The following is a 15,486-nucleotide window of genomic DNA, read 5'->3' on the forward strand; positions in this document are numbered from 1 at the left end:
TGTTTTCTTATACGACGTCATTCGGGTGATATTATAATACACGTCTTTCAAATATTTTTACAAATTTAAATAATATTTATTCAACATTTTCAATTCTAAATTTGGTTTGACAGTTCATTGTCCCAGCAGCAGCAGCTGCGTCTACCTATATTCTTCTACCATGAGTGTACCGCAGTACCAATGCTGTACCCAGTGATGCTTTCCGTTAGTATGTAGATTCCGCACCGAATTCATAAAAAATCGGTCGTGAAAAGATCTATTGTCGTTTGGTAAGTCTTGTTAAATAAATGTTAACCCAAATTACCCACTCACAACCGCATAAAATGTTGTATCTAAACGCGCTACTAGTTTGATAGTTGTAATTGTATTGTCATTAATCGTTCTCGTTCTCTCATTCGTATTTATTATTACTGTTTTATAGCATGTTCACACGATAAATTGAATGACGTTGTTTGTTCTCAGAATCACGTACACGAATTAACCCGTTCATACGGCACGATTCGTAATTCATAGTAAAATAATTCCTTTTTTCAAAAATTTTGTTTGTTTAATTTAAATGGGAATTTATACGAAAGTACATTAAATTCACACTAATATGAATAGAAGAATTATTGTTTTCCTCCCAAAGATTTATTATATCATTAATTTTACAATTTTCATTCATGTTTTCAACTTTTTGTGTAAATGTTGACATTTTGGACATATTTTAGTATTTTTCTATTTTCAAATTCTGCTGGAGAGACACTTGTTAAACTTTTTTTCTGCCGACACAAACATTTTTAAAAAATATTGCATCTTTTGTTTCCAGTTTTCTGTGGAAATTTCAACTCGTGGACAAAATGCGCACCTCGGAAGAGAGAGAAAACAAAATGTACTTTCGTTTGAATGTACATACGCCTTTCAACATTGTAGTTTTCATTCATAATTTTCAGTCTTCCCAAAAAATTTTAAAATTTCATTAAATTTTTCTATTTTTAATTTTTAAATATCATAATTTATTTTTTCGATAAATGCTCTCATTTGTTAGGGATGGGACATATTTTTTCGTTGTTCTGAGAGTGATTTGATTTGAACAACGTACAAATATGAGTGTTCGCTCAGGAAATTTTGTGTGAAGAATAATGCAGTTTTTTCACAGTTAAGGGTCAAACAACGAATAGAGAGCGAATCAAGTGCAGTGGAAACGCCACATTACTTTTTGCTCATTTGTTGACTACAATGAATCAGAGAATTGTGAGAATTGTAAAGTTTATTAAAATCATGGTACAATGATATCAAGGTAGGGCTATGATACCATATGATTTTAATTTTTTTTATTTCTTGGCTTAATATGTCATTTTTATTTGTTTATGTATGTGTTTTCTTTTCAATAACAAAAAAATTGTTCAGAAAATATTCAAAATCGGATGTTTTCAAATGTTTATTTCAACGTATGCATCGACAAAATCTAGAGTTTTTGTAGCGAAATAATCCTTTAGAAATATATAGTACATTATTTTGAAAAGAAGTGTTGACCTTTCATTCAGTTATCGCGGTTTTCAATTATTTATTCTACTAATTCTGACATTACAAGCCAAACAGGTAGACCTCTATACTTGCAATTTTTTCAAAGTTGACCTACCTTCTCTTCATTGTACCATGGGTAGACCTCTATACTTGCATTTTTTTTTCAAAGTTGGTCTACCTTCTCTTCATTGCACCATGCATGGGCCTTAAGCAATAAATCCTGATAATGTGCGTTAATCTAAATAAATTTGTGTATCTGGACGCCAGTTGGAGGACGAACACTGCTCATTTTGACTTATTATATCCCAAATAAAAAATATTTATAGTACTTACATGTTACAGTTTTAGAGCGCCCAATAATACTACTCTGGCTTAAGTGAATATCCGCACACATGTGACGGCATTTCTTCGCCTCTCAACCTAATATGTGTCACTATCACTATCTATTTCTAATAAAAACTCTCCATTTTCTTTATATCTCTTATTTTTAAACTTACCATAGAGTGGCTGCGTATGCGTAAACGAAAGCAATCATACAATCTTGCTAAGCTGCGGGAAATTCTCACCACATAACGGATTATAAAAAACACGATTTGTAAATTTAATAAATAGCTTTTTATTTGTGCCTCTTAACTAGAATTCTTTATTATTTTTTGTTTAAAGATGTTTCTTATTAAGACGTTTACATTGCCTGAGTAGGAAAAACATCATGATTTTAATGGTTATTGGATTGGTCGATAGACGCCAGATTAAATTTTGGATGGAAGTAGGCGTTGTAAACATCTCGGTGAATATCGTACTGCAAATACAGCGAATTATGTTTCTTGAATAAAATTTCAAATTTTATTTGAATTCTTTAAGTAAATTGGTGTATATATTTTCTCTTTTATTAATAATCTATTAATTATATTGTTTGTATAAATGCAATGTAATGCTGTAATAATAAAAAGTCTGCACAATTTGTAATCAAGTGTTGTTTTTTGGTTATTGATTGTTTTTGCATGCATATTTTTGCTACAACAAATTAAAGAAAAACTGTGCTGAAAATGGTGCTTACTGTCTTTAATATAAAATATACTTATATGGTTGGTGTTTAATTAAAATGTTATATTGAAACTTACAAAGAAAATAATTGTAAATCTTGTCGCATTGGTACAACTGTGTTTATTTTTATTTATATTATATTAAGACAAAAATATTATTCACAATCATCTGGATCGCAGCATTCTGTTTTCCTATATCTTAATGTTTTATCTCTTAAAAGGCAATAATTTTCAAAACAATACGGGGATTTCTAGTACATGTTTGTTTGTTTCAGTAATATGAAATTTAAAAATATTGTTTCCTTTTTCAAAAAATTTATTATGTATATGTATTTGACCAACAACAAAAAAAAGCTTGACGATATAACGCGGAGGATTATTGGTATACCTACATAATGCTTAACATCGTTTCAACCATTTTTTGTTCACTAGATTTCTTGTTGCAATAAACTTTGTTTTTTTTGTCATTATTTTCCATTTTCTTTTGGAAAAGTTTTCCCTTACATTCGCTGATTGTTATGGTTTTATCAGTTAAGATAAGATGTATATATATTACTATTATTATTATTATTTTAACCATAAATCGGTGTATAAATCTACATAATTGCAATGCTTTTAAAACTACAAGTCTAATATTTGAATCGTTGTCCTAAGATTGTAACTACCACTGACTCTTTTGCCTTATAATTATAGTCTTGCAAAATAAATGGTAACCGGAAGAAAGAAATTAAGTCTTTAAGTGTTTTAACATAAATGCAATTGTTTTATTTTTTGCACTGTATTTTCGTCCAACACACAAGTAACGTTTACTGTGTAGGATTGGATTGTAGGATTGTAAAAAAGGCTTGAATACTTTAAAATTGATCAACATAATTGCTTTACACTAGAAAATTTTTGGCAACGAAACCGTTCATGAAGCCAAAAAGGTTACTTAAATAATGATATTAAAATTCTTAAGTGAGGTTCATCGTTAAAAATGATGCACAGCATCATATTTAAATAAGTGCAAAGATGTTGAACAAAACACAAAATCAGAATGAAGACTAAACCAATGCGAATTATAAACATTTTATATTCATCACACGATGTCGAGAACATTGGCAAAATTAACCTATTGAAATGTTATATCCATTTGATTCTACTGTATTTCCCATATTTGTAAAAACCACAAACAAATAGATGGACACAGATGGCATGACCCACAAATATTTTAAAATATGTCATTGTTTACATTCTTCAATATTGTTTTCCGTTCACTCTCGCTTTAATTCATTTAGAGTCCACAGGAGATGCAGAATCAAGTTCCTGATGTTGATTGAAATTATTTCTTGAAAAAAAAATTGACAAAGAGAATATATAACAAAAACACTTTTCTTATTGAAAAATAATGGTCCCGAAGAGATACAAATCAAATGAGATCTCTTGAAATTCTTTCAAGGGCACACTATTTTATTTGTAAGGAGATTCGAACCAGTTACAAATTAAGGAAACCGACTCAAAACCATCGTGAAGAATCTATGTTGTTAAAATTCTCATTGATTAAATTACGTTCACTGTGTTCATGGATTTATTCATTGTGGAGTCCTGTTATTTAATAATGAACCGCCTATTTAAAGTTGGCTTATTATTTTCTTTTAACTTGTTCATTTGTTTTAATTGTGCAATATCTCATACCAACATCATTTTAAACATTCTATATTTTAGTACCAATCAATCAACCAAAACATTCCCTAACATGATAATCATACATACATTATCTGCAGTTTTAAGACTGTCATATAGAAATCTCACTCAAATTTAACCTGCATGCTTATATTGTGCAATATTCTGTTAAAATCGGTATCGTCTTTAATAACTCATTTATATTGTGCGCTTCTAAATGACTCACTAAATTTTCAGAGGTACGTAAGAGGTTTATAAAATTTTGTAAGTTTTCCACAATCTCTTTTGTCATTGTATCGGAGGATTTATTAATGAGCTCTGCCAGTTTTTTACCAACTTCATATTTTATGAAGGCATCTTGCAATTGTGTCGCCGATTCCTCCGTCTTGGACGATGACGAACTCAAATAAACCACACAAAGTATACACAGAGCAATCAGTGCTTCATTTTGCATTACCAAGTGCTGAGATGTTAACATATTGATCATCGCTTCAACCGATCCCTCATGGCTAATGAATTTGTCTAAACTGCTGCGATCGTAATCCATGCTGGGAATTTTATCGGCCAATTGTTCAGCTGGCGCATCACCCTTGCGCGGCAAAGCGTAGGCAATTTTACTGAGATAGGCATGCTTAATTAGCCAAGCCATAAGGCGATAGGATTCGCCAGTAACTCCGGCATAATCTGAGCTTTTACTCCAGTGTACCAACTGATCGATGAGTGTGGAATTTTTCAAAAGTTCCAATGCCAGTTTTTCTGAAAGACAAAATTTAGTTATAGAAATATATATGAGGTGTCACAAAAAAAAAAAAAAACACTCACCTTGACCATCAACCGTCATTCGTAATGTTCCAAGCAGTTTAAAGACGACCGGTGGTTGGTGTATTTCCAGCATAGGCAATATAGTCTCTACAAGTCCAGCTTGTATAACCGCACTTTTATTTACCTTTGGAATAACCAAATTCCGTAGCGTACTTAGCAAAGCATGCTGGAGTCGTACATCATCCCGTACGCCATTATTTTTGGACAGAACTTCAAGAAGTTTGTTCATAGTCTTGTTTTCGACCATATGAATGCAATGACTATCAGTTCGGGCAAAGTTTCCCAAAGCAAGCACACCGGTGGTCAATAGATCGACATCATCTGAATCTAGCCAATCTTCCATGTTTTTGAGTAACGACGTTGTATACAAGTAATTCATGGATTCGTCTGTAAAATTAAGGAAGAATGGATTAGGACTAACGCTATATAGCATTTGGACATGTAATGCAAAATTAAGTTAACACGAAGCAATTTTAATGAGCTTTCTATTGCGTGCGAACCACTTCGTTCCACTGCTAAACGAAATGTCAATGTCTATTTTTCGTGTCGCTGTTAACCCCATGACAAGGTTGAATGAAATTAATCTGGTGGGAGTGTCATGTGCGATAATAAAAACCTGTAAATTGCGATTCTCTTCGATATCTTTTAAATTCAAAATTTTCGCGTAAAAAAGAATTTAAATCGTAAATGGCAAAAAAAGTTAGAGAATCACACTACAGGAAACTATTTATCGGTGTTGCACAATTCAAAAGTTCATTAAAAAGAAGCGAATCGAGGGAGGCTATTACTGCAAGATCTAGCAAAATTATTATGATTTTAAATTTGAAATTAACAAGTTAAAAATTATCGGTCGATTTTGCCGACAGATATACCTCAGTTTATGCTCGTTTATTTAAATATATTTTGACATAAATTACGGTTATTCAAGGTATTGAAGTTGTGGTCCAATATTGTCCGTTTCGCATACGACTTAAGTCTCATATAAATATTGCGACATACCAGGTTTGGGATATATCGACTTCTTCCTTCACTTTATTTGAGATTTTATTTGAGTGTGTATATATTTTTATACCCTCCATCTTTCTATGGATGTATTAGCTTTGTCATTCCGTTTGTAACTCCTCGAAAAATGCATAATAGACCCTACAAATATTCTGGATCAGCGTAAAATTCTAAGACGATCTAGCGACGTCCGTCAGTCTGTTGTAATCACGCTATCTTTCGAAAGAATTGAGATAGAAGGCTAAATTTTGCATACATGCATAGTATACCAGCAGGCAGGTTAAGTTCGGACCATGTCGGTCCACGTTTACGTATATCCCCCATATAAAGGTACCTCCCGATGTTCGGAATTTTTATGATTTTAGCAACAATATTTACCGGAATCGTTTCAAATTTCATATTGGAAGAACTTAATGGGTACTACAACCTATTGCGATGTTCAAAGTTTGGACCAAATCGAATGCTTCATTCATCAGCCAGACAGACAGACGGAAGGTCACCGCTAGATCGACTACAAATGTCTTGAAATGTGTGGATCGAGTACAAATGTCTTGCCCCAAGATACCTAGGTTCTAAACCCCTTATTTTGAGGCTGAGGGTATACAAATGGAATTGGTAATTTTCTTTATATTACAAGTGCAGTATGTTAAAACAACTAACAACCCTTTTACGAAGGCATCGAGCAACAGAAACAAATAATAATTCAAATAGAAAACAAAATTCGTTTTTATTTTACTTACCTCCCGTCAAAACAAGAACAATTAATTCACAGGCGAGTTTCATCAGAGCTCGAGCTTCACTAGTGCGGGCCAGAGTTTTATATTTTTCCAACAGCTGATAAATGGTTTCACAGAGTCCATCTTTTGCCAGTAAAACTTTGACGTCATCATTTTCGGCCTGGTAATGTAAAAGTTCAAGGCACATTTCTGCTAAGTCAGGGTTCGTTGAGGCGGCTAAAACTCGGGCTAGTTGTAAGTTTACATTTGGATCGAAATTCAAATCGGCCACGTTCTCGGTTAGTATACTCATCAGTGGCAGAGTATTTAAAAGTAGATCTTCATTTTCCTCAACATTCTCTACACCGATGGCGATTATCTTTGAAATTTTTGTCATGATGTTTAAGTCCATGGCCCGTTTTGAAAAAGTTTCGCCACCAAGCAAGTAATTCGATAACAGACCTCCTCTCACTTTTATGAATTGCAGAGCATTTGTTTTATCCTTTAAGCTTATTATATCAAGTAGTTTGATCAAGACCAAATCTCCCTTAAGGTCCAGTATTATCTCTCGAGCATCGTCATTCAAGTAGCAAATGTTTCCCAAGGCTCTGCAGTTTTGTATGGTCAACTCCATGTTGTCGCATTCATTATTAATATTCCGCAGATAGTCGATGAACGCTTTAATCACTTCCGGTTTGGTAAATTTTTTTCGCTGTTCCTCCGACTTGGTTAGCTCTGCTATACATTTACACGCCTCCTTGCAAACGGTGGCATTATCACATTGGATCAAGGTTAAAAATTCCTCGGATAGTTCATATTTGTCAAAAAGTTTTGGGTCTTTTGTGGCAGCTATCTCACTCAAAATGGTAGTAGCGTTGTCTGGAATATTGGTGGGATTAACGGTGGTGGCTTTAAATTTTTCAATCAGATCGTCAATTTCGCCTGTTGGAGAAACAGAAAAGTGGAATGTTTGCAGATTAATATTTATTTTCGTTAAAGACATTGGTCTCTTCTCTCATTCCCCATATCAATATTTTCGTCTAACTTAACTAAAAGTAGCATTGTTAGATGGATAAGAAGACACCTAATACCTAAACTATAACATTTATATTGGCATTATTAACCAAATGTATAGAAAAACACTTAAAACGATACAATGCTTAATTAACTAAATAACATTTGAGTATGATTTCGAGCGTTCATAAATGCTTACTTTTTAATTTTCTTTCCTTTGCAATTAAACCCTTTATTAATATAATATTTCAAAGAAACCACATAGCATTTCAGCTACTCAGAAACCAAATATTTGTTATTGTTTTGATACTATTTCTGACATTACAAGCCAAACAGGTAGACCTCTATACTTGCAATTTTTTCAAAGTTGACCTACCTTCTCTTCATTGTACCATGATTAAAATTGTTAAAATAATTAACATAATGTATATTATAGTAAAAGCTTATCTGCTTCTTCACTCAGGCGCAAGTACACAAATAAATAAACAAATTAATAATGTTTTTTATACGAGTAACAGATAGTAGAGTGACTATAACAAATTTTAAAGTAAAAAGTAACTTTATTTACTAAAACACATAAAATTCGTACAAGTATGGCCACCTTGTACTGTTTTGTTCGCCGGCGTATGAAATAGAAATAAAGCTAATTGAGTTCGCGGCGTCCGACGAAATTTTCGTTTTTTATTTTTGACATACGCCGCGAAAAATTCGTCGTTCGCTCCAATTGTGTTCCTAGCATATGTTGCAGAATATGCAGAGATGAATATTATTATTTGAAATGTGTAGAAAGAGATGAAAAAAATTAATTCTTCTATGTGTTTAACTTATTTTAAGTATGAGGATAAGTACTTATGCACTGTTCCAGAACTTGCAAGTGTCTAATGGAACAGACCATTAATTAATTAAAAGAACTTGTTTTATATAATTTTGAATAATACCGACCGAAAGTGGGCATAACCTAAATACCGTATTTTAGTAGTTTTACGAAGCTGTATTACCTCCATATTGTACCATAGCTGCACCATGGTAGAAGAATATAGGTAGATTCATTAACGCTTGGGAATATTGATATGTCAACATTTTTGAATATTTTTTCAAAAATTAGTAGATTTTTGGAAGTTTTCTTATACGACGCAATTCGGTTGCTATAAAATGCATTTTTCTACAATCTTTACAAATTTCAGGAGACAGATTAACTAAATTTAAGAAACAAAACTCCCTGAAATGCAAAAAAAAAAAAAATGTTTCCTTTATTTGGTACTTTTCTACCAATATTTCTATTTAAGAAGAATGAATGAAACGTCACGTATTCTCCACAATAACGATTTCCTAATATTACTAAGTAGTTTTCATTCCAAAATGAATGATTGATATTATAAAGCGGTTTTTTACTGGCTTAAGTCATCGCATGGCAAAGCAATAGAAGCAGACTCATTTGCTAAGTCAAATACTACAACCTCTTTTCCAAAGTACTCGACCTTGCCTTTTTTCATGGTAGAGGAATACAGATAAATGTATCGAAGCTTGGGAACAGTAATAAGTCAAAATTTTTTGAACGTTTTTCAAAAATAATTAGATTTTTATATGTTTTCCTTTACGACGCCAATCAGAAATTGTTATAATATGAGTTTTTAATAATTTTTCAAATTTGAAAAATTTTTCATTGGAAAATATCAATTCCAAAATTGGCTTGACAGTTCATTGTCTCAGCAGCTGTACCGATGAGACTACCAAGCTAGCATTTGGAAGATTGTTTTTGAAAAAATCACTTTGGTGAGTCTTCTTCGAGTCCTTTTGGTGACCAAAAAATGATTAATTGACTTGTATGATCGAAAGCGACTCTCTAATGAGTGAAAAGAGATCGTTTATCTAGATGTGCAAAATGTGACCATTTTTTACTGTTACTGTTCATTTATAAAAAGTGAATGGAGGCGTCAACAGCAAAAGTGAATAATATTGAAAAGTGAAAAAAAAATTGAAAAAGTGTACGTTTATCTCATTGTTTATTTATTAATTTTTATAAAGAAAATGTCAGCAAGTTAAATTACAAATATGGAAAAGGCTAAAATAAAAACGATGGCAAAAAGAGGCAGAAAATTTAATTTTGCAAAAAAGAAGTAAAACTGAATATGAGAAAAATGAAGAAAATGTCCAGAAACGTGAATTGGTGAAGAAAAATGAGACAGAACTAGATTTGTAAGTATAGAAAATTGGGTATTTGATTGATTGATTATTTCACTTCTTTATAAACTATTAATACTTATATATTTTTTTGATAATCTATTTCCAGAAAGAGATTAGCAAAAACCGATAAATTAGCCTGCCAATACAGCTGGAAGGGGACAGGGTAAATTTGAGCACAGAAAAGTTTTATTTATTCACAGTAATCAAAAGTGAGTCTGTCTTTTTAACACGTATATAAAGAATTAGTAAAACGGACAGACTTGTACATATTTTATTTCAGATATGTGTCATCTCAAATACTCAAGCAACGACAAGGATATGAACACAATCCTGCAAAAACATTTTGTTCACGTTAGAGACCGCGTTACAAATAGAAAACGGCCCGATTGCAGTTCCCGATTTTTTATTTTTTATTTTTTGATTTTGAATTTTTTAATTTTTTTTTTATTTTCTTATTTAATTTTTTACAATTTGGTTTATTGATATTACAGTAATTATATTATAATTATAATCATAAAAGCTGAATTATTTTAATTTTAAATACATTTTTATATGAACATATATTATTAAATTCCTTTTTTACGGTACATCCGAATATTTAGAAATCACGTACGTGATTCGTAGAATCGTAAACACTCATATAAGACTCTAAAATGACTCGAATTTAAGACAAAGGGGACTCACAAAAGACTCCTAAATGAATATACATATGAGTGATATATGGCACTTAAAAGACTAATAAATTACTCACTTAAGACTCATAAATGATTAAAAAATGACTTAAAAAAGACTCGAAAAAGATTCACAAATCAAGCGTTTTGGCGCAATAAATGATTAGAAAACGACTCGTATAACGATCAGAAAATGGTCGAAAAAGACTCTTAACTAATCTAGAGGATGACTAATATGTGATTTATTTAGAAGAGTCGCGGAGGTCACGTTTTTCTCCCGACAACTGAGTCTTTTATGATCAGAAAATGCGCTCATATTCCAGCTTTTTAATCGCGCAAGCGGATCAAAAAAGATTCGAATGAGACTAAGAATTTCAAAAAATGCTAACTGGGTACCTTCTTCTACCATGCCAATTTCCATATATAAGTTATTTTCTTATTTAAAGTATTTACGTATGACGATTGACATGTTGTTTGTAATTTTAATTGTGCCATGGAACTCATCTTCCATTTCCATTGGGTCATTTTATCGGTAAAAGAAAATTTATAATTTTTTTACATATCGTACATTTTGAAGAAGGAATTTTAAATTTTTAATTTTGAAAGTTGGATGTTGTCTATGAAATATTATGAAGAAATTTAATATCATATGTTAGCATAAGATTACCTTGTATTATTGCGTCATGAGATTAACCATACAGAAATAGAGATTTTAAACACTTCAACTTACGGAAAATTTCTTGGTGCTGTAATTTCCTGTGTCGTCCACGAATTAAGCTGGCCATAGACGAACGATTTGTTGGTGTGATTTGCAAATTTATTGCTGCGATTTATTGCATATCGTTTCTCCACACACGCTCGAACAAATCATAATTCGGCCGACGTTGAAGAGTAAGCATATGCTACGAAGCGGATGATGTTCATTTTGTGTTTGAACTTCGGTTTGTGCTTCTGTTTGAATTTTGTGGCAGAAAATTTTTTATTTAACAATTGGTTTTTTCTGTTGATAGGAAACTTAAAAAAACATGTGCGACGATTTTGAATTATATATACATGTTTCGACATGGAAAATGAAAAACAAGAAAAGAAAAAAATCGAAAAAAAAGAAAAAGAAAATGGAGTGAAGAGTGGCTGCTCGAAAGAAAAAAGCATTCCCATGTAGCAACGCTCAAAAATATGGAAATGCTTATTCCAAGGGATTATAAAATTTTTTTTACTACGTCCACCGAAGCATTTTTGTCAACCTCTTTCCATTTTGTTACGAGTTTTTCCCATGATTTTTGTTTTTCTAATTTGTCTTTATATGTTTCACTTTTTGTTTGCCAAATGGCATTTTCATTTTTTAACACATCAAAAAATTCTATCATAAAGTCTTTGCTTGCCATTTTTTGTGTGCACTACACGACCTTTCGTTACAATGGTTGAAGAGCAACTGAAATGGCAAAATGGCTTAAAATTTGCGTAGTAGCCCACACACGTATGATTTGTTTGCCAAAAACTTGCAATTTGTTCGCAAACTACCCCACAGACGTAAAAACGCGACCACAAACCCAACAAATTGCTCGAATTTATCGTTCGTCTATGGCCAGCTTTACGCATGGTACAATAAGGAGGTAGAACAGCTTTGTAAAACTAAACAAATACAGCTCTGAAGCTATACCCGCTTCTTGTCAGAATTATTTAAAATTATATCCAACAAGTTTTTATTCATTTGATGTTTTTGTTCATTTTTAAAATGAGTCAAATTGAGCGAAAGATGAATGAAATGCCTGGATGATCTCTCAAAAATATGATCCTAAGTGTTCATTCCGTGGCAAAACTGGTTAATATCATTAATGCCAGCCCCTCAATTTAAGTTTCTTCCAATATTTTGTTATTATTTTTCAAAACTATAAATAAATACACAAAATTGGCAGAAGTCGGGCACACTTGCCTTTATTTTGTACTTACTTACCTTTTATTGTACCATGGAATTACGTTTAATTTGTGATCTGTTTTTAAGGATCAAAACCAGTTGAATGAATGTTGGCAAAATCTTCACTAACCTACTATATGGATTGTGTACAATATGGACACTGACAATTTCGTGCAATGAAATTAACGCCAATTCAATTGAAAACTCGTGAATTTCTAGAAGTGATATTGTCGATCTTCATAATTATTCTAGATTGCGCAAAGTTATACTTTGAAGCAAAATTCAATAATTTTTTAACCAAATCCTTAAATATTTATAAGGCTAATATTTACGTTGTCTGTTTTAGATTGTATTTTTCGTTCTCTTATATTTTCTAAAAGGCGAGAAAATGAGGAAGTATTTGGTCGAAAAAATTTAAATTTCTTGCCAACTGTATGCCCATATTCAAGGAAAATATATACAAAACAATTGACAGTGAAGGGAAATTAAACATATGTTTGAAATGTGAAAAGGAAAGATAAATTCGTGGTACAATTAACAAGGTAATCTCATGCTATCCTAAGATAATATTTTAAGATCAATTTTTGCTTTTATGTCTCTTCATTGTCAAATTTATATTTTTTGTAATTCTTCCTTAAATATGGATGTAGGCTGGCAAGAGTTTTTCGTTTATTTCATTTTATGCAGCAGATTTTGTGAAGATTTTGGCAACATTTTTCAGTTGGTAATTCTGCGGGTTTGATCGCTGAAGGCGGATCTAAAGTAAAATCACATTTGAGGCCTACACAATAACTAACATTACAGCAAAATGAGTTTACCTCTATTGTTTTGCCATGGATAAATCTTTGCATTTTTTTCCAAAAACAGATTGTCATGAATATGCAATAAAATGGAAATTTTGTGGAAATACGTTTGGACGTATGTTAAGTTTAATTCGAGCAGATGATGAGGGAGTTGTTGTCGGATATTTTAATGAATACATTGTAAGAAGTAATGGAGCAAATAAATATGTCTTACTACATATTTGAAAAAAAAAAATAGTTACGAAATTGCGAAAAAGTGTTAAAAAATGCATAACATAAAAACCCCAATAGGAGAGCATATACAAATCCATGGCTCAATAAGAAAAGTTGTTCAACTTCAAAGAAACTATGAAAATGCAACTCGGTACTGGAGTCTTATTGTGTCAAATAAACATTCAACCCTTGGTTTTATATTTTAAAAATTTTCATAAAATTCTTTTCTTAAGGGAAAAGCAACGGAACTGAATAAATGAAATGTTGGGATTATTTTACAAAATTGAGCCCAGAATAGAGGACAATATTGTATTATTCCAAAATTGTACTGTTTGTTGCCCATTAATATTAAAAAAATATGCATTTCTGCTGCAATAGAATTTATAATAATTTCAACACCAATAGGTAATGCGATTCCAATGATCCGTTGTAATGGTCGGGCTGGATTCTCACCAGTTCCTGCAAAACATGTCTCAGGGTTACTGTCATACCCTCATTAAAGGGTACAATAAACCTATTGTCCAGTCGGCTAGCGTGAAAAGCTGCTAAATCAGAAACAACATTAATCAAAGTATAAATTAAGGTGCAAGTACATAAAAAGCAGTACTAAAATCCTGCCGTCGTTTTCCATTATAATTTGACATTAATATGCCTAGCCATGACTTCAAGCTGTTTATGTACTTGCACCCTAGATACTCGTGTTTTGAAGCTCACAGATGTTTTCGGCTACACAGTTGGGTCACACCCATGGCAAAGGATACGGGTAGATGCATCAACGCTTGAGAACATTGATACGTCAAAAATGTTTAATTGTTTCTTAAAAATAAGTAGACTTGTATATGTTTTCCTATACAACGTCAATCGGAGGTTGTTATACTATGCATTTTCTAACAATTTTTACAAATTTAAATAATTTTTCATTTAAAAACTTCAATTTCAAAATTGGTTTGACAGTTCATTGTCCCAGCTGCTGTGTCGATGCAACTACCTGTATTCTTCTGCTATGGTCACACCATTGTGATATGCCTAGTCTAGCAGCAGTTTAAGCACACACGCATCAGAGGCCGAGTCCATACATTGAGCTACAATATACATAACAATACGGATTAAATTTATGGGATCTACCAAGGTCATAGCAATCGTAACAGCCCGATTTGTGTAACTACCACTTATATATCCCACAATGGTTATTGCTATGAAAGTACTAAAGCTAAATTAAAAAGCTCGTAATGTCCCATCTTTGGGTTAGGTACGCCAGTCAATAGAAAAATGAAATTTCTCATAAATTCTCCTAAGCTGATTCTTAAAGGAAAAAAATTGCAATTCTACAAATCTAACAGAAACCAATTTAACTTCTAAAATTGATATTGACAATTTAGTTTACAAACAAAAATAATAAATTATTGTCAATCACACCTTATTTAATACACCTTGAGAGGTACCAAAAGAAAATAATGTATTTGGAGGTAGCTTTTTTCTACCTTTTCAAATTATGCCATGTACAAATGTACCATTTAAAAAAAGTATTTAAAAATATTTGACATTTGAATGTTCTCAAGCGTTAAGGCTGTATGGTAGAAGAATACCATGCGTTTTATAAAACTAGTTTGGGCATCCTCTCGATTGCTTTTCTTATTTTTTTTTCGACTAGTTTCACAATGTCATTTGTTTGCGCCATCTCTTTGTCATAAAATTAATTATTGAAATACAGCACATAGATGGCGCTACTAAAGTAATCGTGTGCTTAAACAATGCAGTATAGGTGTCACTTGTTTCAATCATCTGAATGTATTCTAAAACGAGTGTTACTAAATGCTTAATCATACAACTTGTATTGCATATAATTTACTTTTTCGGTAAGGTGAGTAAGAATGATTTTTGTACAAAACAGAGAAAAAGTGAAAATTAACATTTATGTCGATTTAGTCAATCCGA

General features: G+C 31.9%; 1 protein-coding gene and 1 long non-coding RNA gene across 2 annotated transcripts; one reads left to right on the forward strand and one right to left on the reverse strand.

Annotated features, from left to right (window-relative positions):
* Positions 1 to 2,098: 2,098 nt before the first annotated feature.
* On the reverse strand, positions 2,099 to 7,692 carry LOC101899654 (GTPase-GDP dissociation stimulator vimar-like). The gene is made up of 3 exons (XM_005188757.4): positions 6,776 to 7,692; positions 5,034 to 5,420; positions 2,099 to 4,967 (listed from the first exon to the last, which is right to left on the reverse strand). The coding sequence occupies exons 1-3, from the start codon at positions 7,383 to 7,385 to the stop codon at positions 4,360 to 4,362; spliced, it is 1,605 nt and encodes a 534-aa protein (XP_005188814.2). The 5' UTR covers positions 7,386 to 7,692; the 3' UTR covers positions 2,099 to 4,359.
* A 2,010-nt stretch (positions 7,693 to 9,702) lies between these two features.
* Positions 9,703 to 10,375, forward strand: LOC109613607 (uncharacterized). Its single transcript, XR_002195097.2, has 3 exons — positions 9,703 to 9,961; positions 10,056 to 10,158; positions 10,230 to 10,375. It is a non-coding gene; the product is annotated as an uncharacterized LOC109613607 (long non-coding RNA).
* Positions 10,376 to 15,486: the final 5,111 nt, after the last annotated feature.

This window comes from Musca domestica, unplaced genomic scaffold (genome assembly GCF_030504385.1).
Source record: "Musca domestica strain aabys unplaced genomic scaffold, Musca_domestica.polishedcontigs.V.1.1 10, whole genome shotgun sequence".
Taxonomy (NCBI): domain Eukaryota; kingdom Metazoa; phylum Arthropoda; class Insecta; order Diptera; family Muscidae; genus Musca; species Musca domestica.